The sequence below is a fragment of the Ursus americanus genome, chromosome 14 (assembly GCF_024610735.1).
Source record: "Ursus americanus isolate L20-20 chromosome 14, mUrsAme1.1.p, whole genome shotgun sequence".
In the NCBI taxonomy this organism is placed as follows: Eukaryota; Metazoa; Chordata; class Mammalia; order Carnivora; family Ursidae; genus Ursus; species Ursus americanus.
Genome location: NC_142140.1, coordinates 35,634,693 through 35,661,320, shown reverse-complemented (window position 1 = coordinate 35,661,320; position 26,628 = coordinate 35,634,693). Strand labels below are relative to the sequence as shown.

Genomic DNA, 26,628 nt, shown 5'->3' with positions numbered 1-26,628 from the left:
CCCCACCCCGCCCAGCCCCTCTCTGCTCATTTCCACAATGAAACTCTGGTACCAGCCACCTGTTGCCTGAGGAAAAAACAAAGAAAAACATTAGAGTTTTCTTAGTCTCATGTTCAAAATCCTCCATCAAACCTTCCTGTTTGCGCTTCTGCATTGTTTCTAGTTGCTTTCCCTCTCATTCCTTCTACACTCCCCACTCCCATCTGTTAACAAGCCAGACCTTTCCATGGCACATGCTTCTGTATCTGGAAGCCCTTCTTTTGCCTTATTGCCTAAGGCCCGTCTGACATGTGGGTTCCTCTGTGACATCCTCTCCACCAGCTCAGCCAAAGTCTGTTCTTCCCTTCACCTGCGTGTCCACTAGAGGCTTACTGGGCTATGTCATGATCAAGACTTCTCCGGGTCTCTCTGTTAACTAAGGCTGAGGGGCTGCTTGAGGTCACAGGCTGGGTCCCCCGTGTCCCACATGATGCCTGCCCCAGGCTGGCCGCTCGGTAAGGACAGGTAGGATGAAGAAAGGCACAAATGGATGAGCCTTAGGGGCAGCCTCTTGGCATGAGATGGTACGCAGGGTATTTTCTTTTTTTCTTTTTTCTTTTAAAGATTTTATTTATTTATTTGACAGAGACAGCCAGTGAAAGAGGGAACACCAGTAGGGGCAGCTGGAGAGGAAGAAGCAGGCTTTCCAGTGGAGCAGGGAGCCCGATGCGGGGCTGGATCCCAGGACCCTGGGATCATATCCTGGGCGGAAGGCAGATGCTTAACGACTGAGCCATCCAGGCGCCCCCGCAGGGTATTTTCTGTCACGGGATAGTTGATCACAGTAGAGTGGCCAAACGTGAATGCTTTGCTGTAAACCCCCACTTGACCTTTGAAAAGGCTTGTGCTAGTTAGGAAGCTGTCCATTAATGGTGTCTCCCGAAATCTGCTTCTGTGGGTCATCACTGCCCAAACAGTTCCCGGCAGAAACCGCTGAGTGACCTGGCTGCCGGGGTAAACCACAAAAGCAGGTGGTTTGTGTGGGCTCCTTCAGATCTGCAAATGAGAAAGACTCCAGGCAACAAAAAGAACCCGGACTTGGGCTGCTTCTCTTGTTTCTGTTCCACACACATTACGCCCCCCCCCCCCCCCCGCCAACACACACATGTACCACCCCTGGGTGCTCTATCCTGCTGGAGGTTCCAGCTCTGCGTCCAGGAGCCCACAGTCAGGAGCGATATGGGCACTGACCCACTGTCAGAGTTCTTGGAAATCTTGAAAGTTCCTGGCCCTCATACCCACATGAGTGTGCTTTCTGATTTAAAATTTCCAAGTCAGACATGTTTCTGAACAATAGAGATTACCGTACGTGGCTGACTTGCTTGGTCTTTCCAAGCCAGTAGGACGGGACAACAAAGAGTTGAGTCTGGCTGAGTGCTGGGGACTGCTGGCTCCGCTCGATGGGTCCTGGCCTGGGCATTCAGTGGCAGGAGAACCTGTCATTTTTGGCCAAGAGAAGAGGGCACAGGGATGGATGCTCTGTCAGAAGCCTTTGTCTCATCTTCTGGTTACCCAGACACTGTGGTGACTTCGCTGGGAAAGGGGTGGGGGACTGAGTCATGCTCACTCGGCAGTGATCTGATGACATAGGAGGCTACTAAACAGGGAATCAGATATGGGGAGAAAGAGAGCCTGGCCTTTTCTGCCTCCACTGGCCCCCTGGCACAGCCATCTTGCCTGAGCCTGTGATCCCAGCCACCTGCATTAGCTTGGGCCTCCCGTTGCCTGGATTAGGGGTGTGTACCTTCAGTCCAGGAATCCTTGGGCACAGGGCGTGGCACAATTTTGTGAGGTGAGGGACCTTCTGAAGAGAGTTGACAAGATTGCCAAAATGTTCCAGGACCCCAAATGTGAAGCCCCTATTGCACGGGTTTAAGGTGATTTCACGTACCACCATGGACCAGAATGGGCCGTTGGAGAATAGTGTGTAGGCCAATGGGAATGATTCAGAGGTAAGTGCTGATAATTCCGGAAAAGCAGGGGAGGAGCTGTTCAGGAATAAAGTCCAAAGTCGGTGCGCAGGTGGTGGCCTTGGCCTCAGGTGAACAGCCTGCTGTAGCAGGAGGAGCGGGTGGGGTGCAGCTGTGGGCGGGGGCTGGTCCTGTGCCTGGACAGAGGACAAGGAACTCGGGGTCTTCTGCTGCTCTCCATACCCCGGAGGCCTGATTTTTACTGGTGCCCCGCTGTCCCAGTGAGGCATCAGCTCACCTCTAGTGGAGGTGGGAATGATCACCGTACTCTCCTTCATTTTGGAGATGCTGTTAAATTCAGGAAGGGACGGATAGGCTCTGGCCCTCAGAGTAGGCTGTGGCAAGGCTGCTGGTCAGAGGCCTGTTTGTTACCTAGTCACACAGCATAAATAAGGGACCCCGGCACCCCCACGGCAGTGCTCAGCCCTAGACCCAGCAGACTTTTGTGTTAGGAGGTCTTCTCTCTGAAGGAAACAGGTGCTCCTTTGGGTCCAGGCACAAGCTCTTTGTGTCCTGGCCAGCCAGCGTGACCAGCACGCTCCGGGGTACTTGTCTACCCTCAGAGTGGCTGGTCTTGCCCCAGTCTGCCAGCCAAGAATCATGGGACACTGGGAAAAAAAGCTAGAAGGTGCAAAACGTGGTGTTCGTTTAGACTTGTCCCATTAGACTTGTGTACACAGGTCGGCAGGGTTGGTGCAGCCAGACTCCCTTTGTTTACTTGTTGGAGGCCTGAGATGAGGGGTCTGGGAGGGTGGCAGTCAGCGAGGTAACGTGTGACAGAGGAGGGGAGGGGTGAGGACTGGGTGAGAGGTGATTGGGTGGGAAAATCTTACGTTATTTAAGATGAAATTTTTAAAAGTCCAAATCATCAGTTAATGTCATAGTTCCCCCATAATTGTACTTGAAGTGATCAACAGTAACTAGAACAAACATCCCTACTCCAGTTATTAGGATGGCCAGCACGGCCACACTTTCTATCGTGTCATCAAAGGCTGGGGCTCTGCAGTGGCTTTCTTGGCGCCTGCATGTGATCACAAGTTCATGGGACCTGACACTTCAAAGTACCTTCTTTTCTGGTTTTCTTCATCCTCACTAAGTGTACCCAGTTGTAACCATGCTTGGCACCTTTTGATATATTTCAGACCTAGATTTTTTTCTTTTAATTTCCAAAACATGTTCCAACGTTTTGAAAACACAGTTGATTTTCAGACAGAGTCGTCGACCTTGCAACCAGAAGCCTCTGTGTGCAGTGCCCACCCCCACCCCTCTGACCAAGGATTGCCAGGGGGTGTCAGGAGACAGCAGAAACGAATTTAGCACCTACTGTGCTGAGTCCACAAGAGGCATATGTAAAATATATGCCACATAGGTATATATGGATTTATAAGTCACAGTCATAGGGACATTGTGCCTTCATGCTTGTTGCAAGATAGGACGATCTGAATGGTGGTAGGATGCTAGGTCAGTGGAAGAAAGGCATTGCAGTGTGTGGAGCAACGGGTTCAAGACTCTGGGGGTAGGTACTGGGGCTAGCGAAAGAGGGGATGGAGGAGTCGGCATGGGACTCATCCCCAGGGCTTTCAGTGGGTTAAACCGGCAAAGATCCCAGATTCGGTGATGAGGACATGTGAGAGGCAGAGTGGAGGTCAGGAGGATCTGAAAAGGTCCCTTCAAGGAGCTGGCATTTGGTCCGACCTTGAAGGAGGAAATGGATTTGGGCAGACAGAGTTGGGGGTGGGGAGGCGGCGATTGCAGTGGCAGCAGGAGAGGGGGGAAAAACCTGCTGGTGGCTCTGAGAGATGACGAGGAGTCCTCCTTGTGGAGAGGGAAAGGAGGAGATGGGATACAAGGATTCTCTCGAGGCCAATGGGAGCCTTAGCACATCATCATCCTTGACTGCTCTTTTCCTTTGTAAGACCTGCCTGGGCTCCCTACATAACCCCCTTGCCCCCCAGACGAGAGGGAGTACGCCCCGCCACCCCGCGCCAACTTCCCCGCAACCCTGTGCCCAGGACAGCGGGCCTCACTGTGCCTCTGTCCCAGTGAGCCCAAGGGCTCTGTGAGGACGGAGCGCACCCTTTGTAATTCTTGCAGCGGGGAGGAGCAGGAGGGGTTACGGGTTTGTTTTAAGAGCACAGAAAGGAGGACTGAAACGCCTGGTCACAGCGCTCTTTAGCTGGGAGAAGAGCAGAACTGCGGGAGGAGCAGGGGGAGGGGCTGCTGACCCTTCTGTGGAAGGGTTGTAAACTTAGGGTCGCACACCCTCTTGTGAGGGTTTGAAGCTGAGACCCTAGCTGCAAGGGCAGGGTTTTCAGAGGACCCCTCTGCCCTGCAGAAACTGCTTGCGGTGGTGCTGCTCGGGACCATGGGTCTGCGCTGCGCGTGCGTGCGTGCGTGTGCGTGCGTGTGCGTGCGCGCTCTCTCACACATGCCGGTGCACCCCAGCCTGTGTCCCTTTCCACCAGTGGACGGTGCTGTTGGCTCCCTTTGGCTCTCCCACCCCACCTGGTTGCCATGGGTACCACGGGGCCTCCGATACGTCCCCGTATGATCCGTGTGGCGTGTTCGTTCCTACGTGCTCATAAACGTCTGCCCCCTGCCTGCTCTGTCCAGGGGTATTTTAGTGACGCCTGGAACACGTTTGACTCCCTCATCGTAATCGGCAGCATTATAGACGTGGCCCTCAGCGAAGCCGACGTGAGTATGCGCCCGCCGTGGCCGCCCGCCTCGTGTCCTCTCTCTGTCTGCACATTCCGCTCCCCGCCCCGCACTGGCATCACCTGGACAAGTCACAGGCCCCAACCTCACTTGACCTAAAACCAGGAATTTCCGCACGAGAGCTGTGGACGAGAGGCTTGTGAGGGTAGAGCGTGATCCCAGGCCTTTGCAGACACAGAGCACCTTCCGGAGGGCTGACTCGGGCCGCATTTCCCCGAGTCACCGGTAGGCGGGGCAAGACAGGCGGCTCTACTTGTTTTTATTTGCTGCGTCAGCGGCAACACCCAAAGTGACTACCTATAACATGTTTGTTTTAGGGTGATTTTTCAAGTAGCCGGGTGGCATAATGCTAGAATGTTCCCTTTTTATAACACTGTCCTTTTCTTCTTTTTTCCTGTTGTGCTTCCTCTCCTCTGTGGCTTCTGAATGCTTGCCCTAACAGCACTATTTCACTGATGCATGGAACACTTTTGATGCCTTAATTGTTGTTGGTAGCGTCGTTGATATTGCTATAACTGAAGTGAATGTAAGTAGCAAACTTTGTGTCCTGTGACGTGATTGTTTTTGTTAAGTCTGACACTCAGGAGCCTAAAACCTTATCCATGGGTCTCTCTACACTTAAGAAATTCGGGCATGCATTTTGTTTTGAAAGACGAACATGTTGGGGCCTCCCCTCCCCTGCCCCACCCCCTTCCCCTGAAAGAGAGTGGAGCAGGAAATGTAGACTGGCCATTTTGGAACTAACATTATTTGAAAAAGTTCTTGTGAACATGTGAAGGGCCAGGAGTTAATTTATGTGAGTATGTGAACATTATCACTCACTAGCTGGGTGACCTCGGCCGGGCACCTGACTGCTCTGTGCCTCAGTTTTTCCGGCTGCAAAATGGAGTTCATAACATGTGCCCGGGTACTCACGATGGTTCTGTGAAGGCACAGGGGGGAAACTTCACAGCCACACCACGAACCCGTGGCTGCTGCTGCTGTCCTCACCTGTATGGTGTGCACCTGCCGAGTCTGACCAGTGACACTGGGGAGTACCCCCTGTCCTAGCTCCCCAAACGAAGGTGACCTCTTGCACCAGGGGAAGGAGGGCTGAGTGTGTATGAGGAGAGGGTGTCCATTCTCCTCTGTTGCACTCTTTTGAACCCTTTAATAAGGAAACAAGTACAGTAGCAGTGTGGTAGGTGGAGTGACCCCCACCCTTCCAGAAGCATCCTGAGAACCCTTCTTCAAAATTAAGAGGCTCAAGAAAGGGGAGCACTGCCTCCTGCCAGCAGTTCTTGGATCTAACCCATGCCTAAACCAGAAGGGCCTGAGGTAGGCAGAAATGGCCCTGCTCACCTGGTCTGTCCGCAGTTTGTCAGCAAGTCTTAGTGGGTGTCCAGTGTGTGTGCCCCAGTTGTGTAGAGCCGGTGACGGGGATGAATGGAGCATGGGGTGGGACTGCTGTGTGGTGTTGGCTTTCTGTTCCTTGTGGCCAGGCCCGCCCTCCTCCCCCACCCCTGGCTGGGAAGGGGCCTCCTCGCTCTGCCTGGCTGACATCTGCAGGATTGTACGGCCCATCCTGGTGTCCAAACAGCCTGTATCAAATACGGATGGTGCAGACCCTCTTTATGCCACTGCTTTGGGGCCAAGCTAAGCCTAGAGCACAGACCAGTGGGATGGCCACTGGCCTGGCACTCCTAAGGCCTGACAGTTCTGGTCCTGGTTCAAAACTGACTTATTGGGCCTGGGCCTCAGTTCCCCCATGGATCAGCTGGGGTGAATGATATCTGCCCTCCCTGCTTCATAGGTACGTCGGGGGCATAAAATGATGCAGATATTTGTGAAAATACTAGTTACAAAAATTAAAGTATTAGGGAGATACAAGGCAATTATCCAAGTGTAGATTTTCCATGGACTAACAAGTGAAATGGACTGTAAGACATGTCCACGAGGCTGTGATATATGCCTCACAACACCCCAATCCGTGCCATGACAAGGGACTGAAGTGGTATTTTCCCAGGCCCCGGAAGGTACATCCCCGAACCTCTGTGAGCCCAGACTTAGGTAAATTCCACTTTATATGAAATATTCCATAACTCAGCTATATTATTGTCATTCATAAGGTGTAGATTATGCTTGGTTATAAAATAATCTAATGCTAATAGCAGAACAGCAGGGCCCTAACTGGGCTGCCATGGGCTCTCTTCTGCGTTTATGACCAGATGTCTGCCCGCTTAACCATCTCCCGACGTAAAGCACTTAGGACCTTCGTCAAAGTCTGCTTACGTCAGAATTCTGGCACAGACCCTTCCGTAAGTCAGAGATGGTCTATAATGGAAATGAAAATAGAATGAACTACCGTTTCAGTGGGTCTCCCTGCAGTGCTCCGTGTTGAAAGGGATGTGCAGGCGGTGGGCATAAATACCGGGTTTCTGGGTACCAGGATGTGGCCGAGGTTTGTTCACTGAGCCAACAAGCCAGCTCTCCAGTGCCTCATCCCCCTGCTGGCTGTCAGGGTGTGGCGCTGGTGCCCTCGGCTGACAGCACGTGACCGAGCTTTCCAGCTGCCCTTCCATATGCTGGGGGCAAGAAGCACACCGTCCCCATCCCCTCTGGCCCCGCCTTGCTCATCAGTGTCTCAGACATAGCCTTCTTCACGTGACGTCCACCAGGAAAGCTGCAGGGGGACAAAAACCCACACTGAACTTTCTCGTTAGCATTTGACTTTGGAGTGTCTGCACAAAACAGGCTTTCATGGGGCCCATTTCTGGCACTCAAAACTTTCAAAACTCACACCGGTGACCATTGTCCTAGCATTTTCTAGTCAGTGACTTATCCCCCGGTCAGATTAAGCTCCAGACAAAAGCTCCCTCGGCTGTTGGCAAAACCAGCTGTGCGCCCGGGCTGGTAGGTCCCCACGGGAGGTCTCAGCAGTTCTGGGCTGGATCACAGTGCAGGGCAGATGCTCAAAGCCACCTTCTCACGTATTCAGTCTCTCAGCACATGTGTCCTGGGCACGTACAGTCCACAGGCCATGTGCACCAAGATAAAAGAGAGACTGGGTGTCCTTCCTCTGATGGTAGAACTGTTAAAGGTGGAGCTGTTAATTCCTCCAGCCCCCTCTCCCACACATGCCAGGTTCCCCAGAGGAGCAACGCACATCCTGTCCCTGGGCTGGCCTTAACCCCCAAGCTCCTGGGTCAGCTCAGCGTGAACACCCTTTGTCCATGTTGGCTGTTTTTAGCTGCAATAAGTCATCATTTTTTGCAATATTTAACTTGCTGTGCTCTCTCCCCCAACCTCTGTTGATCTTTCTTTTCTGTTGCCTAATTGATTTTCATGTTGGTTTTATTTTTAGAAAATTGTAGCGGCAAGTATATATAAACATATATACGGTGATGTCGTTGTTAAAGCAAAAGCACTTTAAAGACTGTATACCTGTTTGTGGCTTCCCCACCTTTGGTTTTGACTGAGTTTCACAGGGTGTGCTATTTATGGGTCGTGGTCATCTAAATTGTTTCCCATCCCCTGGGTCCCAGTCTCCGTGTGGGGTCTGGGCCAGGGCCGTCTTGGTCAGTCACGCTTGGCCGTGTGGCTTGCCAACATCGTCTTCAAGGATGATTGATCTGGCCTGCAAATGCGAAATCTAGCTTGCGTTTGTACTGTTTGCAAAAACATTTTGGATGGCCCTTTCTGTTGTCCTGCTTGATGCCCCCTCGACCCCCTCCTGCTGCCCCTGCCCTATATACCCCCTCCCCCCTGCTCTGACCATGGTTTGATGGCTCTCACAGATTTGTCTTTATCACATCTGGTCATAACATCATCAAGCTGCTAAAATGTCAGATGATGACTGGCAGGCTCACCTTTGCTCACCCTCGGATGCCTATTGGTGCCTCGAATGGTAAAATGCCCTAGCACCCTGCTCTGCCTAACCCGGGCAGTGGCTGTTGCCAGCACTGAGTCCTTTCCCTCTGTCATTGTTGCTGGGGAGGCGAAATACTTGTGCAGAAGCCATGACTGCCTTGTTCTTACTTACTGAAGAGCATGTGAAAAGTTAGTAAGGAGCTCCCTTCCAGGGACCCAAGAATTGTCCCTGACCTGTCAGGTACCCAGCTTGGACCAGGTGCCCAACAGCTGTACGCAGCTTCTGGCTGTTCAGCCCTCCGTTCCAGGTGCCAGCCCTTTTCTGGGGACCAGGTCACTGGCTTCTGGACATAGGCTCAGCATTCCCATATATCCGTACAGCCCTCCCTCTCAGAAGTGTTATGTGCCAGGTAAGAAGTAGCCAGAGGGAGGCTCTCCCCCACCCCACCCCCAAAGAGTGGATTCTCCAGGAGGTTCTGGGATGCTGGTTTGCTTCCTGTCTGAAGTGGAAAACCACATCATCTCAGCCCTTCTGAGAAGAGATGGGAATTAATACAGTAAGTGCAGACTGGTCTCTTCAGTTGCACTTGGGAAGCTCAGGGATTGTTTGGCTCCTGTAGCTGCTGGAGGCTGACCCCAAACCTGCATCTCGAGAGCCTGCCTGAGAACGCTGTGCGAAGGGGCTGGAGGGGACATCAGGTGCGCTCCTGGGGTCTAAGGAGCCTTCACAACCCCAGCATACAGTTTGGTCTCCTGGAGCTGAGGGTTCCCAGCAGCCGCTGAGAGCCTCCAGCCCAAGCCCGGGGATGGCACTGGAATCCCCTGCTACTGAGGAATGACCATGCAGCCCTGGTGGCTGTCTTTGGAAAACTACTCAGGGAGTGAACCCTTTCCCAGTGTCAGCCTCTGAGGGCGTTCTGGAGTTGATCCCTGGATCACGCAGGGCATCAGCTCACCCATGTTCCAACCACAGCATCCAAAGCTTATCATGTTTCCAAGCCTCCTCCATCTCCTGTGGGCGAGTTGGGGATGCAGTTAACCTGTTTGCATCATCTGGATACTGAGCCCTCATCAACTCCAAAAGAACCCACTGCTCAGCTGTAACAGTCTGAGTGGGCATTTGTAGGGGTTCCCCTCTGTATGGCCCATCCAGACCAAAAGGAATTCGTTGACGTGAGTGACCATCTGAAGATGTGCTCCGCTTTACCCTGGCTTAGGACTGTAGTTCCCTATTTGAGCAGCACCTTAGAATCACCTAGGAGCTTTTAAAACTCCCAAAGCTCTGGCACGCCCCAGCCCACGGAGATCAGAATCCTTGGGGTGGGACCCAGGCATCAGATTCTGCAAAAGAGCCCCAGGCAGTTGGAATGTGCAGCCCAGAGTGAGAGCTGGCCTGCCCTTTGCATCTGGCTGGCATCTGTAGTTTGGGCAAAGCCATCTTCAGGGTCCCTCCAATTCGTAAGATATTTTGGCAACTTGCATCGTCCCCCAGTGCTGCCAGCAACCTCCTCCCCCGCGGCAGTGCTCCCTGCCCAGCACGGCACTGAGGGACGGAGGAGGTGCTCCCTGCCCAGCATGGCACTGAGGGATGGAGGAGGTGCTCCCTGCCCAGCATGGTGCTGAGGGACGGAGGAGGGGCTCCCTGCCCAGCACGGCGCTGAGGGACGGAGGAGGTGTCACAGGCTGCACTGGGGTGCACGTGGCTTGGTGTGCTGTTTGCTCTGTCCTTCCTTTCTGCATGTTGTGCTGACATGTCCCTCCACAAATGCTGTCTCGTTCTCCTCTTCGTTTTTTTTTTTTTTTAAGAATATCCAGGGTTTCAAGTTCATAGTCCAAAATGTGTCATACTTCAAAGATATCAGTTGGAAAAGAGATGCGCACATCAAATGTCAGTTTGGCCACTGACTTTCCCATGTTGTGAGGGAGGGGGTGCTGAGAGGTCCACTAGACTTGGAATGGGATGGGTAGGACAAGCAGAAGGGGAGCCGGGGCCAGATCGTAGCCAGAGAGTGTCTCCCTGACCAATAGCCCTCTTATTCTTGCAGGTCTAACACACAAGTTACGGACATCTCAAAAATATCCCTGTAGAGTGCTCTGTCTTCGGCACACCCTGGCCCCCTTGAGCATAGGCAGGCAGAGGCGTGCACGCACACCCCCACCTACTCACACACCCTCCCACTCCAGCTGCATGGGTGAGACCTAGAAGCCTCATGCACGCAGCCTTAGGGAGATTGGGAGACAGAACTTCGGAGAACTAATTCCTCCATTTGTTCAAGTCATAAGTTAAAACCAACATCTGTCCCTTTAAGGAGATGTTCTTTGTCTTCAGGTGAGACAAAAGAAGAGGAAAATAAAGACAGTGACTGGGGCTTGGACCTTGCCATTCGAGGGCTCACCTTCTGAGCATCCCGGGTGAATTAGGGACCCCTTTGTCACCCTATCAGAACCTGTTAGTCCTGGGTTTGTCATCACATTGCTGAACTTCACTTCCGATAGGATGTGCCCCAACTCCTTATTTTCCATGAATTTTATGTTTGGTTGCAGGAGGCAGCTGTTAATGAGAGTGAGAGTTGAGAGTGGAGCCCTTACTTTCCCTGTATCCCCAGGGAGGAGAACCCCTCCAATTAATGTGCACATCTCTGTGTGTGCATACATCCCTTGGCCGTGCAGACACGCCATGTAGTAGGCTCCCTAGAAACCCTGGGGAACACTCAGCAGGCCCTGGCCCCCAACCAGACGAGGCTCATTCCTCTGTCGGTTACCAGGTAGACCAGCTGCTTCAGTGGAGGGGACCTTCCTAAAGGGAACAGGGAGGTTGTCAGTCCATGTCTCTTGCTCAGCCCTTACTAATTTAAAGATGTCTCCTGATGTTCGTTAGCACTTGCTTACACCCTCTTTCCATTCTCTGAAACACTGAACATCTAGCAAGCGCCAGAGTCCGTGCTGGGCGCTGAGTGAAGCAGGTGCCCACAAGGTGGTGAGCGCTGTGGTCCAGCCCCCTGCGGCCGGAGCAACAGGCGCCCAGCCAGACCCCGGATGAGGTGGAAGTGCAGAAACCCAGGGCAAGCTGACCCTAAGCTGCTGCTTCCCAAGAGTCACTCAGGGCTGAGCGCTGTCTTCTCTGACGGCGGTCGAGCCTGGAGGATGGGCGTTGAAGGCTTCTGGGGGGAAACCAGCCCCTCTCCCGTTCACACTGACTTGGTTTGCCCACCTCCTCAGCGGCCCTGCCCTAGCGTGTGGCTCAGAGGGGTGTGGGGTGCAGGCAGGTGCCCCCTGTTTGCCCCGTTTGGTCGACGACTCCTGCTCCTTGCCTGCTGCAGAACAGTTAGTTCCCCGGACCCACAGTCCCGCCTCAGCAAAGAGAGCTAGCCTGCCCGTGAGAAGCAGGGCCCCACTCTGCATGTCTGTCTCTGGGGACAGCGGAGGTCTTGCAGCCTTCTCTTTTACTGGATGCCCCTCAGCCTCGGAGCATCATGGCCTGGGATGTGAATCAGAGGGCAGCGTGTCTGAGCCTATGTTCAAGGCTGCCTACCCTCAAGTCCAGGTTCAGACAGAGCTCCTGGCATTTTCTCAGGGAGGGAACAGCCGTGTTGTCCTAAGACAAAAACCACTAGTCTTTTTTAAAAGTGGGGAGGGGCCTATCCTTCTGAACCACTGCTTCCTTTCCGTTCATTAATACATTGTCAATCTTTGATTTCTTAAAGCCAACTGAAAGTGAAAATGTCCCTGTCCCAACTGCCACACCCGGGGTAAGATCAGTGACGAGTCCCCCGGGGCTGGGCCTTTTCCTTGACCATGCTGAGTTTCCCCACTAGTGTTTCTGTATCCTCCATGGTTGTCCTTCCAAAATGGTGTCTGCGTTGGTTTGCATTCATCATCAGTGTCCAGTACTCTCGACCAGCCCGGCGTTCTCCTCTTAACACACTCGGCCACGTGGACATGCATGTGCTGTGTGGACGCAGTTTCCCAAGCCCTGTGTTGTTAGCATGTAACTCTTCCTTTCATACCATGCTTTCCGAGGTGAAAAGGCCCTAGACACACATCTTCCGTTCTTACCTCTGTCACCTTTGTTTGCATCTGTTGCTGTTTTTCTGAAAGTGTTGCATGTTGTACTTGGCATTGGGTTTGACCTCTCCATGATAACCCTTCAGAACTCTGAAGAGAGCAATAGAATCTCCATCACCTTTTTCCGTCTTTTCCGAGTGATGCGGTTGGTGAAGCTTCTCAGCAGGGGGGAAGGCATCCGGACATTGCTGTGGACTTTTATAAAGTCCTTTCAGGTAAGAGCCGGGCCGGGGGCTTCTCTGTTGCTCTTGAAGGTCACATGTGAGCCAGTGAGTGTCCTCTGTCGTGGAGGACCCGGGCTCCCCTCTGCATGGCCACTGTGTGACCCCCGGGTCAACAGAGGATGTGGAACACCGAGGCACCTGACCCAGCCGTACTCGGTAAATCAGACAGGATTACTCGCTTAAAGGAAACAGAAGGCAGTAAGGACCCACAGCTGAGGAGAGGTGTAATGTTTCTAAGACGGATAGAGATGGGGAGCCTCCAAGCCCCTCAGTCCTCGCTGGAATGCCCAGTGGTGGAGGGTGACATCTGAGAGAGGGCAGGTCCCAGCAGACCCCTGTAAACGGAGCCACTTCTTGCCAGGACGGCTCCTCCTCCTACGGCTGCCGTGGTCCTCTCTGTTGGCCTGTCTAGGTAGGAATCAGAGAGCCCTCCACCTGAGCCAGCCACCCTCCCCAGTCCCTGCGTTACCCAGTGCCTGGAAGGGTCACAGCATTGAGGATGTTTAGGCATAAGCCAGGCCTCACTTGTCATCTGTGACTCTCCAGGCTGCTGCATCTGTTCCTGAGCCAGGGCTGACCCCGCTTCTCCTATACCTTTTAGTACCCCACCCTAGATATTTTAGTCTTCCAGACTGAATTAACTGCGGACGGGGTACAGATTCCTGTTTAAAATATTCGCCTATGTGAGGGAATTGTCGCTATGTATAAATATTAGAAAGTGAATCATGAATCTTTGTGACTATTTTTATTTTGAAATAAACACATTGACAAGTGAAGCTATCCAAAGACACATAAAGAAAAAATTCAAGCTAAGCCCACCACCTCTGAGGTAACTGGTGTTAACGTCCCAGGGAGCGTTTTTCTGCTTGGGTAAGATTTTAACATGTAAAGGGAAGGGATGGCATCTGGGAAAGGGGGTGGATCCAAAAACTCAAGGGAAACCACAGCTCCTGGGAGGGGACCTGACGTTGTGGGAAGAACTGAGGATGCAGCTCGGGGGGCAGGGGAGAGCAAGTGGGGCCTCACGTAAGCCTTGGGCTTGGTAAGGGATCAAATCCCAGACACTTGTTATTAATATAAAGTACCAAAGTTTGTGAGTGAACTGCTGTAAAAATAGAATAGGTTCATGCACTGATGTCATACTTACTTTTAAAGAAATTATTAAAATGTTTCTTTTTAAAAGTTTGGCCATTGTAGATAAATTCATCGCACAAAGTGGTAGTTCACAAAACCGAGAAACGGTGCCAACAGAATTCTTAAAGATTCAGTAATCTAGGCAGAAAATGTGTACAGTTATGGTGAGGAGAGCCTGGAACTAACCCTGTGGGGCTCTGATCAGCGGTCAGCCGTCAGGACGGTGCTACTGCACTGGGCCCAGCAAGCAGTCCCAGATCCAGAGCTGGCACACAGTGGGAAGGTTTTTAGCCGCTGGCTTTCTGATGACCTTTTGTGGATAAAAGAGAAAGTAAATGTTTTAATCATGTGTGCTTGGCATTGAGTTCAACAATCTGGCCACTACCTGGAGGTGTACCATGTGATGGACATCTGTCACACGACAGGTCCTAGAAGAGTAGTTGAGGAACAGGATGAGAGGACCAAGAGGCTGACCCCACACATATACCTGTATTTAATGTTCTTAAGGAGAGCCCAGGTTTGGTGACAACCCAGCTAGCTCCTTTTCTTTTCCCTGACCCAACCCCCAACTCTCGTTCTTTCAGAAAGTGTGCATTTTAAGAAAGGTGTCTTGCTTTCTGCAGCACCAGTCAGAAAGTGGTTCTTCCCCTCGGCCCCAGTAATTTCGCTCCCAAGACCTCACCTTAAGCAGACATGGGTGGTTTTACACAAAGCTGTTCTTTTGCAGTGCAATCTACGGTAGCCCCTCACCCCCACCCTAGACATGCCCAGGAAAGAAAGTGGAAGCAATCTAAGTATCCAGTGTTCTGGAATGGTTTGATCAATTGTGATAATTTCACAAAGGAATCCAATGATGCATGTAAACATTGTGAGGGCAATATGTCTGCCCTGACACCTTTTATTTAGGGTCAGGGTACACTGCCAATGATGGTGGAAAGCACATCCCGCCATAGCTTCGTGACACTAGGTGTGTGCATGGGTGGTATACTCAGCACTGAAGTTATTGTGCTGGGCTGGGGTTTAAAAAGTCGTCCTTCACCATCAACGTCCTTTCAACATAACCCAGAAAAGAGAAGCATGTGGCCCTGTGTTGGGTCTTCATTCTGCACCCAAGCAGTCACGGTGCGGGGGAGGGGGGGAGAGGCAGGCACTGAGCCAACTGCTTCCTTCTTCCAGGCACTGCCCTATGTTGCCCTCCTCATAGCCATGCTGTTCTTCATCTATGCGGTGATTGGCATGCAGGTAAGCACTGGCCACTTTCCCCCTGTGTCCCCTTTGCAGGCTAGCCCCAGATCTGTGGCAAGATGTACCTTGGCCAGGGGGAATGGAAAGCCAGGGTCCTGACTTTGCCAGGCAAGTGCCTGTGCCGGGGACAGCCAGGCTCAGGAGAGCCGAGAGGGGTTGGGACATGCCACAGAAAGCTGGGTTTGGTGGTACTTCTCACCCCCAATCTGAGTCTTGGGAGATTCAACTGATGGAGAAAACCCACAGTTGGTTTCAGCAACAGGAACCACCACACTGAGTGAAGCTGAAATTGTTCTAGTTTCTGTACTGATGTTACGAAGAAGATATTTAATGATACAGAAGTCTGTTGATAGCCTGGAAAGTTATGTTTTATCACAACCAGCTGAGATTCTTACTTGAAACCACCTGCTCCCAGACGCTATGGCAGGGGCTGCACTGGGATCATTATTTGGCAGGGGCAGCACCCTTTTAAAAAAGAAGCACAAAGCCAGGCCCTTCTGTGACCATGGCTGAGGGGCTGCAGGATTCTTTCCCGCTTCTCCCGCGGTGCGGAAAGGGGTTGGGGTTTCATTCACTGCTGAGCCCTAATAGGGTAGGCACAGCCTCCAAGAGGACAGGAAGGTGGAGAGCAGCCTGCTGGACCTCATGGGGGGTCTCTGTGCTACATGCTCTGCTGTTTTGGATGCTGTCTTTCAGATAAGGGGGAATGTGAGTGTCAGAGAGGTGGGGTGAGTCCAGAGGCAGAGAGGGGGCTGCGCTTACTTATCTGAAGGCACAGAAACATTTGCAGTTCGCTAGGGATCTGTTTGGGAGTTGTGAACGAAGAGTCAACCTACTTGAGCCCCTGTAATTGAGCGTGGGATGCTGTGTGCCCCTTTTATGACCTGATGTTCTACAAAGCAAGAGCTGTCTCGGAGACCCGCAAGCTGCCCCGCACACACCATCACCAGTTCGCTCAGGAGGCTTCTCCAGGCTCTTCTGAAACGGCCTGCTCTTCTACACGACCCACAGCTAACTTCCCCTTGCCCTCCCAAGAAAGGCCACTCTCCTTTCTGTGGCTCACCGGCCCCCACGCTTGTCTGCAGCCTGATCTTTTGTCTACGCACACACATGTTCCTTTCATTTCCTGGAGCTCCTGGGCCGTGTCCCCTCTGCTCCTTTGCAGGCAGTGCTTCCTCTGCCCAGACAACCCACCCTCCTGCCCACCTGACTAGCTTCCACTGTGCCTTCAGTTCCGGGCCCAAATGTCACTCCTCCAGAGGCCTTCTCTGACCCCAGCCCCTGGCTGCAGATCCGTTAGGCGCTGCCCTGTCCGGCTGGATCGCGCCAGCTCTCAGCCTGGGGGTCTGTCTGGTTGCCTGGTAGGAACTCCCTGAGGTGAGGACGCGCCTGACTTGAGCACCGTGCTCCAGCGCTGAGCGCGGAGCCCGTCCCATGTTTGCAGAGTGAATGAAGTGCCGAGTGCTATGAGAAAGCCCTACTGGGTGTTGATCAAGCTTGTGTTAGTTCTAAATTCACATGTGGGATATGCTTTGTGGAGAGTGTTTTGGAAGGGAGGAGGTATTATTACTATTAGATTTTGTTTTACAAAATCTTTATTTCCCTAATAATTTCTTCACCTAGATGTTTGGGAAGGTTGCTATGAGAGATAACAACCAGATCAACAGGAACAACAATTTCCAGACCTTTCCCCAGGCGGTGCTGCTGCTCTTCAGGTGACTGAGTCCCACGAGGGCACATCTCTCTCTGGCTCTGGGCTCCAGAGTGCCCCAGGACACCTGCCGTATGCCAGCAGTGCGGCCCCTCCTGGTTGATCATGTGCCTTGTTGTATTTGTTCTGTATTCTTGAATGGAGACCTTAGCATTTCAGTCACAGGGGGCTTTCGCTGGGTTGTGGAAACTGCCATGGTCATTCAGACTGTGGCCGGCTTAAGGGTTACCCTTTGGAAGCTAGTAAGGCTACTAAGGCCACCAGGAAAATGGTGGGATGCACACTTCTGCGTGGGAGCATGCACTTGAACACCCCCAGGAACATGGAAATTTAGCAAGAACAGAAAGGCCTCTGGGAAACAAACTGAGGGCTTCAGAGGGGAGGGGGTGGGGGAATGGGATAGGCCGGTGATGGGTATTAAGGAGGGCACGTATTGCATGGAGCACTGGGTGTTATATGCAAATAATGAACCATGGAACATTACATCAAAAACTGGGGATGTACTGTATGGTGACTAACATAATATAATTTTAAAATATTATTATAATAAAAAAATTACATGAGTATTTCCTAGGTATATATTTCTTAAAGAGCTTAAACCTATTTAACCTGACTCTTATCCTAACTGGAGCCAATGAAGGGCCAGGTGGTGTCATCTCCATTTAACGGGTGTTGTAAGCCGCTGGTCTTCCAAGGTGCCCCAGAAAGTAGATGACTAAATCTAAAAGTGGGTGATTTATGATTTCATTCTGGGGAAATATGAAGAAGTTCTCGGCTTTTAGGATGTACCTTGGGCCATTAAAGTACACGTTGACAGTGGAAAAAAGAAAAAAAGAACAGAAAGGCCTTTGTACAGCCAATGGGAAACATCCAAGATGCACAGTTTCAGATTTTATAGGATTGTTTTTAACCCCAGTTAACTAGCTTTATAAACAAGGTGCCTTGAAGTGAGAGAACTTTCTAGAAATTATACGGGTAATTTCTGACAGTTATCATGGTTAAATAGAGAGTCATTGCAGTTCAGTAGTTTTCAGTTCTTTGCTTTCAACTAAATTGAGTGGGGATCTCATCAAGTTGTCAGGTGTTAGGTCATTAAAAAAATTAATAGTTATTTTAAGATTGTAACATGAGCATTTAAAGAAGAGAAGACACAACAACATCCATTTATACAGAAAGAATTAATGTGCTTGTATCATATGATTGTTTTAAAGGGGCTGTAGCAGGGCCTCACTCAGAGAAGTAGCATTTGAAAATAAGGAATTTCAGTTTAGGAATTTTCACTAATTTGAACTGGCTTTTCCCCCAAATCGCTTAGGTTTTGCTCTAATTAAAAATTCTGTTTAAAAAAAAAAAATTCTTAAAAATGTCGTGGAGGTCTAAGCTTCAGATTGCTCTTTCGTCTACGAAAAAGCCCTTTCTCTTCATCTAAACAAGGTGTGCCACGGGCGAAGCCTGGCAGGAGATCATGCTGGCCTGCCTTCCGGGGAAGCTCTGCGACCCCGAGTCGGACTACAACCCCGGGGAGGAGCACACGTGTGGGAGCAACTTCGCCATTGTTTATTTCATCAGTTTCTACATGCTCTGCGCGTTTCTGGTAGGTGATCACGACAGCCCTTTCTCAACTGACCGATGCTTGTGTGGCGTGTGGGATTCAGACCACGGATGTCGCCGCCTCGGATCGCTGTGGCTACTGTGTGTTGATGAGCGCTCTAGGCTGCTTTTGGCGGTGGGAGGTTTTCCTTCAGCAGGTGTGTGTCACTAGCACCTTCATTCTGAGCAGGGTTTGAGGCTCACTAACAGGCTTGGGACAGTCACCAGCCCAGCATTTTAGGGCCGCTGGTGTCTTTATCGCAGAGCAGTGACTCAAAAGTGTGAGCAGTTTGGTGGCCATGAAATTATAAAACTGCAGTGTGCCTCGAAAAGGCCAGATGACACAGCCCTCTGCCTCCCCTGGGACTATACCAAAACCATTTTGGAAAGCTGGGAGCCTGCCTTTTTCTTCAACATTCTCCAGAGAGAAAGTTTCTATGGCCTCTCTCAGAGAAATGAGTTCCAAATATTTCACGACCCTTACAATTAGGAGGCCCTTACTAGGGTCTGACCCTATCCATTCCACTACAGATGAAGCATCTTTGCTCTGATTTGCTTTTCAGATCATCAACCTGTTTGTGGCTGTCATCATGGACAACTTTGATTATCTGACCCGGGACTGGTCTATTCTGGGGCCTCACCATTTAGATGAATTCAAAAGAATATGGTCGGAATACGACCCTGAGGCAAAGTGAGTTGACAAGGCTTCCGTGTGACTTGTGTGGGCTGTTTCTGGAGTGTTGGCTGTGATCGTTGTGGAAGGTGGGGTGGACTGAAAGCTCAGGCCAGCCAGCGCTTCCCCGGCCCTCACGCTGTTCTCCGTCTGCAGAGGAAGGATCAAGCACCTCGATGTGGTCACTCTGCTCCGCCGCATCCAGCCTCCCCTGGGGTTTGGGAAATTATGCCCACACAGAGTAGCCTGTAAGGTAAGGTTCTGTTTGAGTGTCTGATGGCCTCTCTGCAGGGACGCCCCACTTCATTCAGCACACGCTCCGTGACATTCTGCCGAGCTTCCGTCAGGTGCACGGGGGACGCAGAGATGAATCACGTGTGGTTCCTGTCCTGAGGAGCTATCAGATTTGTGACTCTTAGGACACCCTGTCAGCCAACAGTAAGAATAGGAAGGGGGTTGTGTCATTTGTCACTGGGTGGGCGGAGGGGAAGGTGACATTTGCATCAGGTCCAGAAGGACAGAGGCGGGAGGGCATTGCAGAAAGGGAACACAACTCAGATGCAGAGATTGAAGGATGATCATTGTGTTGGCACATGGGGAGTCACCGGTGTGGCTGGAGCGAAGGGAAAGTGGCAGAGGACTGCGGGCACAAGCTGAGCGCAGCTCCAAGGAGCCCTGTGTGCCAGGCTGAGTCCCACAAAAGAAGCATCAGTAGAGTTTCATGGTGGAAAGTTGCCCCTCGGTGATGGGGGAGTAAACAGGAGACCAACCGGAGAGATGTTGGGAGTCACTCAGGGGCGGGGACAGAGGAGGGCAGGGCTGGAAGGTCTACTTAGGAAGTAGGATGGAGAAGACGTGGTGCCCTGGATATTTCCTAGCTTGTGTGACCGTGGACGTGGTCACGCACCCCTCTGCCGCCAGAGTGCCTGTCCCCATGAGCCATACATCAGCAGTGGCCTCTCAGGGTTGGGCCGAGATCTCCCACCCCACCCCACCTCTGTAGTTTTCACCCCCCACCATGCTCTCTGTGAGCCCCAGCTGAGATTTGTTCTTCTTCCATAGAGCTCCTAGGGAACCGCCTTGAGTCAATGTAGCAACAGAAGAGAATTCCCCTTTCTGAAGGAGACATGCAAGATTTGGTTACCGCACCTGCCCCTAGAAATCCAGCCAGCCACACAACAGCTGGTCACCTCTCCCCATGGGTCTGAGGCGATTCCGTGTTTAGGGGTTTTACCCAGCACTGCTGGGCCAGCTCTAGACAGAACCCAATGTAACAGAGTGGAGTGTACAATGTATTGCAGGCTTTCAAAGAAATCTTTGGAGACAAACTCATTGTTCTCTGCCCTGAAAGTCCAGAAAACCCCATTGGCAGGTCCTTGGGTCTTTGCCCACATCGTTGCTTCTCTGTAGCCTGGACTCTGGATGAAGGTACAGAGAGTAAGCCACAGAAGCTGACTTTTTTTCATAAATTTTCAGTACCAACTTCTTTTCTGCTTTCCAAGAACAAGATGGGTTCCAGCTCACGGCTGTCGTTTTGCGTTTATGTTTCCAGACCCTTTTATATAAGGATCTAAGTATCTTTGAGGCACCACGTGGTCCGTTTTGCTGATTCAGGGACTTGCCAGGAAAAATGAATGGACATGCAGGCTCTCCTGGCTGCCTGTGCTGGGTTTGGAGACAGGGCTAGAAATCTAGGTGGGATGAGTCATGCAAACACGAGATTCCAGTCCCTTAATAGGGAAGAGAAAAAGCATTAAAAATCTCTTAGGACACCTTACCAGCCCAAAATAAGAAATTTGGAACCATTAACAATTACAAGTACCACTTACTTAGCTCTGATCCCATGCCAGGCTTCCCCTGAAATCTTCACATCCATAGTCTCCCCTGATCCCAGCTGGATGTGCCTCTGCATATGCAGGGGAGGGCCCAGAGACGCGGTCACCCTCTCACACCCCCTCCTCAGCTCCCAGGGCTGGTGTTCAAGGGACCAGGAGGGAGAAGAGAAGCAGGAGGTGGGGTTCCTGCTCTGGAAGACCAGACAGAGCAGCAGTGTGGACTTGTAGGAAATACTGCCAAGTGGCCCCCCCAGGGCAGGGGTTCCCTAAAGGACACTCCCTGTGTTAGGAATAGTGAGGACCCAAGCCCCAGGCAGTGTGCTGGCTTGTCATACCTGTGTATCGTCTCACCCTCATGACAGCTTTAAGGATGTGCCCAGACGCCTGGGTGGCACAGCGGTTAAGCGTCTGCCTTCGGCTCAGGGCGTGATCCTGGCGTTATGGGATCGAGCCCCACATCAGGCTCATCCGCTATGAGCCTGTTTCTTCCTCTCCCACTCCCCCTGCTTGTGTTCCCTCTCTCACTGGCTGTCTCTCTCTGTGTCAAATAAATAAATAAAATCTTTAAAAAAAAAAAAAAAAAAGGATGTGCCCAGAAGGGAGGCCTAACCCCAGGGTGCGGGGAGGGACAGAAGAGCACTCGTCAGGTCTTAAATGGTTGGGGTTGAAAACAAGCAAAGCACACCATCCGCATGCCAGCATGTGCGTTTCACGACTAAAGCCTTGATCTGTGTCAGCTCCGAGTCCCCCCAGATGCTAGGGGCTCCCCAAGGAGTGGTGGAATTGAACTGTCGATTAGAAGGAGGCAAGGGATAAACAGAGAACCGACACCGAAAAGGAACATGGCTATCATCCATCATTCGCCTTCTGTTGAGAAACTTCTTTATGTTTGCAGAGGCTCGTGGCCATGAACATGCCTCTCAACAGCGATGGGACGGTCATGTTTAATGCAACCCTGTTTGCTTTGGTTCGAACAGCTCTTAAAATCAAGACGGAAGGTGAGCATCCCTGGGACAGGACGGGGTGCAAGAGGGGAGGATGCCTTATCGCACCTTGCATTCTCCCACCGGGCCTTTTCTTGTCGGAGGGGAGGATGTGGGGAAGGGGGCGGTGAGTGCCAGGCCCTCTGGCTGTCCCTGCCTCCCTCATCCCTTTCTGCCTGCGTTTGTGCTTCCCTTTGTCCCAGAAAGTTTTATGGCAACTCCTGCCACTGCTTGCTACAGAGCAGGAGAAATTAGGTGCAGGGAGGGGGGTTAGGGCCGAGACAGGACCGTCACAGGTGCGTTCACTCCAGCTGTCCCTTTCTACTGTGTGACCTTCAGAGAAGGATTTCACGGTGCTGAGCTGCAGCTTCTTTCTCTGTTGAAAAGGAATAAACACACCTCCATCAGGAGGAGTCGCGAGGCCGAGATGAGAGGATGTCTGCCGGGCGAGCACAGAGCTGGCACTTGGGGCCTATTAGCAGCAGCATCTGCCCCGCGGAGAGCAAACCGCAGTGGTCTTCATGGCCACAGTCAGCCCTGGAGCGTGGCCGCTGGGGTTGGCGCAGTGATGACGTGAGAGTGGGACGGAAAGCGGATTGCAGCAGGTTGAGGAGTGACAGGAGGTGGGAAAGCGGAGGCCCTGAAGGAGCCGACTCTCGACACACTCTGTGACGAGACGGAAGAGGGGCCAGCAAGGCATAGCTGCAGTCAGCAGAGGCTGTCTGCTAGCGGCCCCCAGGCGCTGGGGGACCTCTGCACAAAGCCAGTCTCCCCAAGCTCCCAGGACCCCTGGCAGTGTGCTCACCCATCCCCGGCCGCGGCCAGCATCACCGGGCGAGGCAGAAGACAGGGTGGTCTTGGGTTAGGTGAGGAGACAGGCGTCAGCCCGAGTAATACAAGACCAGGCTTTGTGGTGCTGACGAGTACGTGCGGTAGGAATTGAGAGAGTCCCATCTGGGTGAAATGGAGGCAGGGTTTGGAACAGACAGTGGAGGGATAGAAGGCATTCTAGCTGGGGGCCGTGGGAAGGGGTGGGTCTTGGCTGTGGGAGGGTAGGATGAGATCAGGCTGCATAGGCCTTGAATTCCAGAATAAAACGGTTCCCACGGTGGAGCGACTGCCCTGTGGAAGGCTCGCCCACTATTTGCCACCCCTCCCCTGGAGAGCCCGGGGGGAGGGGAGCGCCATCCTACCTGAGGGCTCTGCTCCAGGCCAGGCTGGGAGGGAAGCAGCCCTGGTGGGAACAGACAGGAGAGCTGGCTAAGAGAAGCAAGGCTCGTTTCCCCTCTTGCTTTTTGAATTCAGGGAACCTGGAACAAGCTAATGAAGAACTCCGAGCTGTGATCAAGAAAATCTGGAAGAAAACCAGCATGAAGCTGCTTGACCAAGTTGTCCCTCCAGCCGGTGGTCAGTGCGGTCTCTTTCCTAAGTGGTTCTTGGCCAGTGCGTTGGCTTGAATGCGAGGATCTCCAGCAAGCCCAAAGCGGGCTTGCAGAATGCTTTACCTATCCGCTAGAGCATTCCGCCCACAGCTAAGGAAGGCTCTGCAGCCTTTCGGTGTAATTTTGGGGGGTAACAGGAGGCCCGTTTCAGACAAAGGAGAGGCTTCAGTGGGAAGGAGACCCAAGACCCAGATGGCTGGGGCAGGGGATTTGTGGTCCGTGGGAGAACAAGCTTACTGTCTCAAAACAAAGAGCCTGCATTTTTTTCAACCAAAATGAAATACTTAAAATTAGTTTCCACTTATCCTTCAACATCCTGTTGAAAATGTCTCAGGAAACATAGCTTTCAGAAAATGGTATTTTTGAAACGTTCTTCTTGAGACTGAGTTTACCATCATAATTACCGAAAATGTCCCTTTAACTGGAGTTTAGAATCACAACTAACAGGCATGCTTATTTCCTTTTGTTATTTGTCATAAAATAACGGACTAAACTTTCTCAGATGTATATATATATATGATGCACATATATATAATATATATGCCGTTTTTCCATCTTTGTTTAAGTACACCGGACTTAGACGTTGAGGTGGTTGTTTCGTGACTGTTTTATTTTCACGTTTTAAAGGTGCAGGATCCGTTCACTCCGTGCCACCACCCCAGTATTCTAGCTGCCCCTAGCCCCGGGCACACTGTGAGCCTTCCGTGTGTTTTGTAACCGCCACACTTTTCTAGCGTCACTGCTCCTGCAACTTTCGAGGTTGGTCGGGCTCAGGGCTGGAAGCCGACTCCGGGACCCCGGGCCAGGATGGTGGCCGAGGCCTCACCCTCTGAGAAGGTGACAGTCTCTGGCTCTTGGGAGGCAGAGAGAGAGAGAGCAGCATGGTGGCCGGCTCTGCTCCCCAGCATGAAGCCAGAGCAGTGTGAGCTTTTGTCGCTGGAGGGAGCCACCCCTAGCTGGCGCGGCCACCTGCTCGAAGCCCGGCGGAGCCGGCCCCAAAGAAATATTAAAGGGAAAGCACGCACACACACAACCCCCCCCCCCCAAAACCAGAGAATAGAAACCCCGCAGCTCCCACCTGGACCACCCCGGCCCTTCCACAGGAGAACCGATACTGCACATTTAAAACGACTCTTTGGTTTCGTTCTTTTCCTTGCAGCTGCGCACCCAGTGCTCGCATGGCTTAGAGAAATTGCTTTGTAAGATTGTTGTAACAATGTGCTTGAGCTTTTTCTGCAGCCTCCATTCCTTTCAAGTCTCAGTCTTTCAGAATATTCTGAAGCAATTCTGTTTTAGGGTGGTGGCATGGAATCAGGGTTATCTCTTGGCAGCCGTATTCCCCTACACTGTTTCTCGAATCCAGATGCATGCTTCAGAATAGCGGCTGCGTGCGTCCCGGTAAACCCTGCCCCCCTCCCTTCCCCCTCTGCCCTGCCCGGGGACCCGCCCGCCCCACCCCAGCACCCGTCTGCTGACAGGCCACCTTCTTTACAAACCAGTCTTACCCCGACATCTTGGGGAGCATAGTCGTATTACTGTTAAGCTTTCTTTCTTTAAATTAGACCAGAAAAAAAGGTCCAGAGTTTGGCTCACCATGCGAACGCCCTCAAAACAGATCAGCATTTAACTCTGCTAGACTGCTAGTGAAAGCCAGATATCCTTCCGCTTTCTTGGCCCGATAGCTGGGCCTGGCCTTCTCTCTCTATTTCTTGGATGACGGGTGTTCATCTATTCCAAAATGGCAGCAGGAGGCACAGTGAACCCCGAGGAGAAGGCAGCAGGCCTTAGGAGGCGGCATTCTGCACTGTTTGCGTATGTCCCTAGAATGCGCTCCTGCAGGCCGACCCCAAGCGCTAGTGTGCTGGAGAGGTTTGTGGCAAGTAGGGACTCTGGCATCTGCAAACACACTCTGTGCGTGCGGGGCAGGGTTTTACTGCCTTTATTCCGCCAGTCCTCTGTCTCTTCTTCTCTCTTCCAGTAGAGCAGTGGTTCCCAGCCTTGCCCACACCATGGTGCACCTGGAAAATGGGAATAGTTGGTCCGTCCTCTGGGCCAGCAGATGGCTAGCTCCCGGGGACCGAGGGGCTCAGCATCCCCCAGGCCATACCCTGGCCAGAGCGGCAGACCCCACCAGGCTGGCTGCTCCTGGCGCCTGGGACCGGCCCATGGGGGTCGCTCAGGGAGCCCCTCACAGGCCTGGTGACAGCGGGGTAGGGACCCATCTTGGGCCGCTTTGTAGCTAAGGGTGGTGTGAGGTGCCCCCCAGGTCATCACAAGCTTCTGAGAAGGAGGTGACCCTAGGCGCCAGCCCTGGAGGAGCAGTGGGGAACTGTCCTTCTGCACTGTCAGTAGTGCAGGGGCCTGTGACCTCGGGCACAGCCTGCCTGTCCTCTCCATCACCTGTGCTCAGTGGTCCTCTTGCCCATCTCCAAATCTTGCTCATGTCCTCTGCTCCACTCTTCAGTCCTCTGCCACGTCGTGGCTCTTCCCCCTTTCTGTAGGAGTCCCCTATCCTCCCAGGAGCTGTCGTTCCTTTGGACTTCCACTCCTTGACCTGGGTCTTTGGCTCCTTTGCCCTGAAGAGCACAAAAAGCTGACCCCATCTCTTTCTCTCCAGGCCTGAGCCCGGACAGCCTCACTGTATCCATTCCTTCTGTCCCTTTTCTAACCAGCTCTATCTTTGATTTTTCCCGTTCTTGAGGGCTTGTCCTCAGCCCAGCCTCAGTTAGCTTAGCATCTCGGTGGAGAAGAACAAGTGGTGGCCTGCCTCTCCTCTGGAGTAGCCACTCGGGCAGAACCACAGTCAGCCCTCTGCACTGAGCCCCCTCCTGCCCCCAGTTCTGGGCCAGGGAGAGCCAAGACCCTCCCACAGGAGCCCCTTGGGCCCCTCCAGGCTAGCACCATTTGGGCTGAAGGGAGAAAAGGGTTAGACCTGCGCTTACAGGAAGCATCCCAGTGTGGAATGAGGTGGGCCTTTTGTAAACCCAGTGTGTTTTTCTGGGAGCCCACAGAGAAGACTCAGTACCCTGGACTGTAGGGGATAGCTGTGGCACAGAAAGCAGAGTCCCCTTGGGTCCCCAGGGTCATCAGCTGTGAGCCCACCTCCTGCATGCTGCTCAGTAGAGAGACTTGGACCCTGGGGGAGGCAGC

The 26,628-nt window shown here is 52.4% G+C and overlaps 1 protein-coding gene across 4 annotated transcripts in view; it reads left to right on the top strand.

Moving 5' to 3' along the window:
- Positions 1–26,628, top strand: part of CACNA1D (calcium voltage-gated channel subunit alpha1 D) — a 299,657-nt gene that overhangs the window by 244,034 nt on the left and 28,995 nt on the right. For 3 of the 4 annotated variants that reach the window (XM_087866963.1, XM_087866962.1, XM_045807357.2), the window contains 9 exons: positions 4,623–4,706; positions 12,728–12,856; positions 15,176–15,241; positions 16,868–16,959; positions 18,390–18,549; positions 19,109–19,236; positions 19,375–19,471; positions 21,949–22,051; positions 23,342–23,443. In XM_087866963.1, coding sequence (XP_087723089.1) covers positions 4,623–4,706; positions 12,728–12,856; positions 15,176–15,241; positions 16,868–16,959; positions 18,390–18,549; positions 19,109–19,236; positions 19,375–19,471; positions 21,949–22,051; positions 23,342–23,443 — 961 coding nt within the window. Of the gene's footprint in view, positions 1–4,622; positions 4,707–5,169; positions 5,254–12,280; positions 12,326–12,727; positions 12,857–15,175; positions 15,242–16,867; positions 16,960–18,389; positions 18,550–19,108; positions 19,237–19,374; positions 19,472–21,948; positions 22,052–23,341; positions 23,444–26,628 lie in introns of all 4 variants that reach the window. The other variant, XM_087866964.1, reaches the window with a different exon arrangement.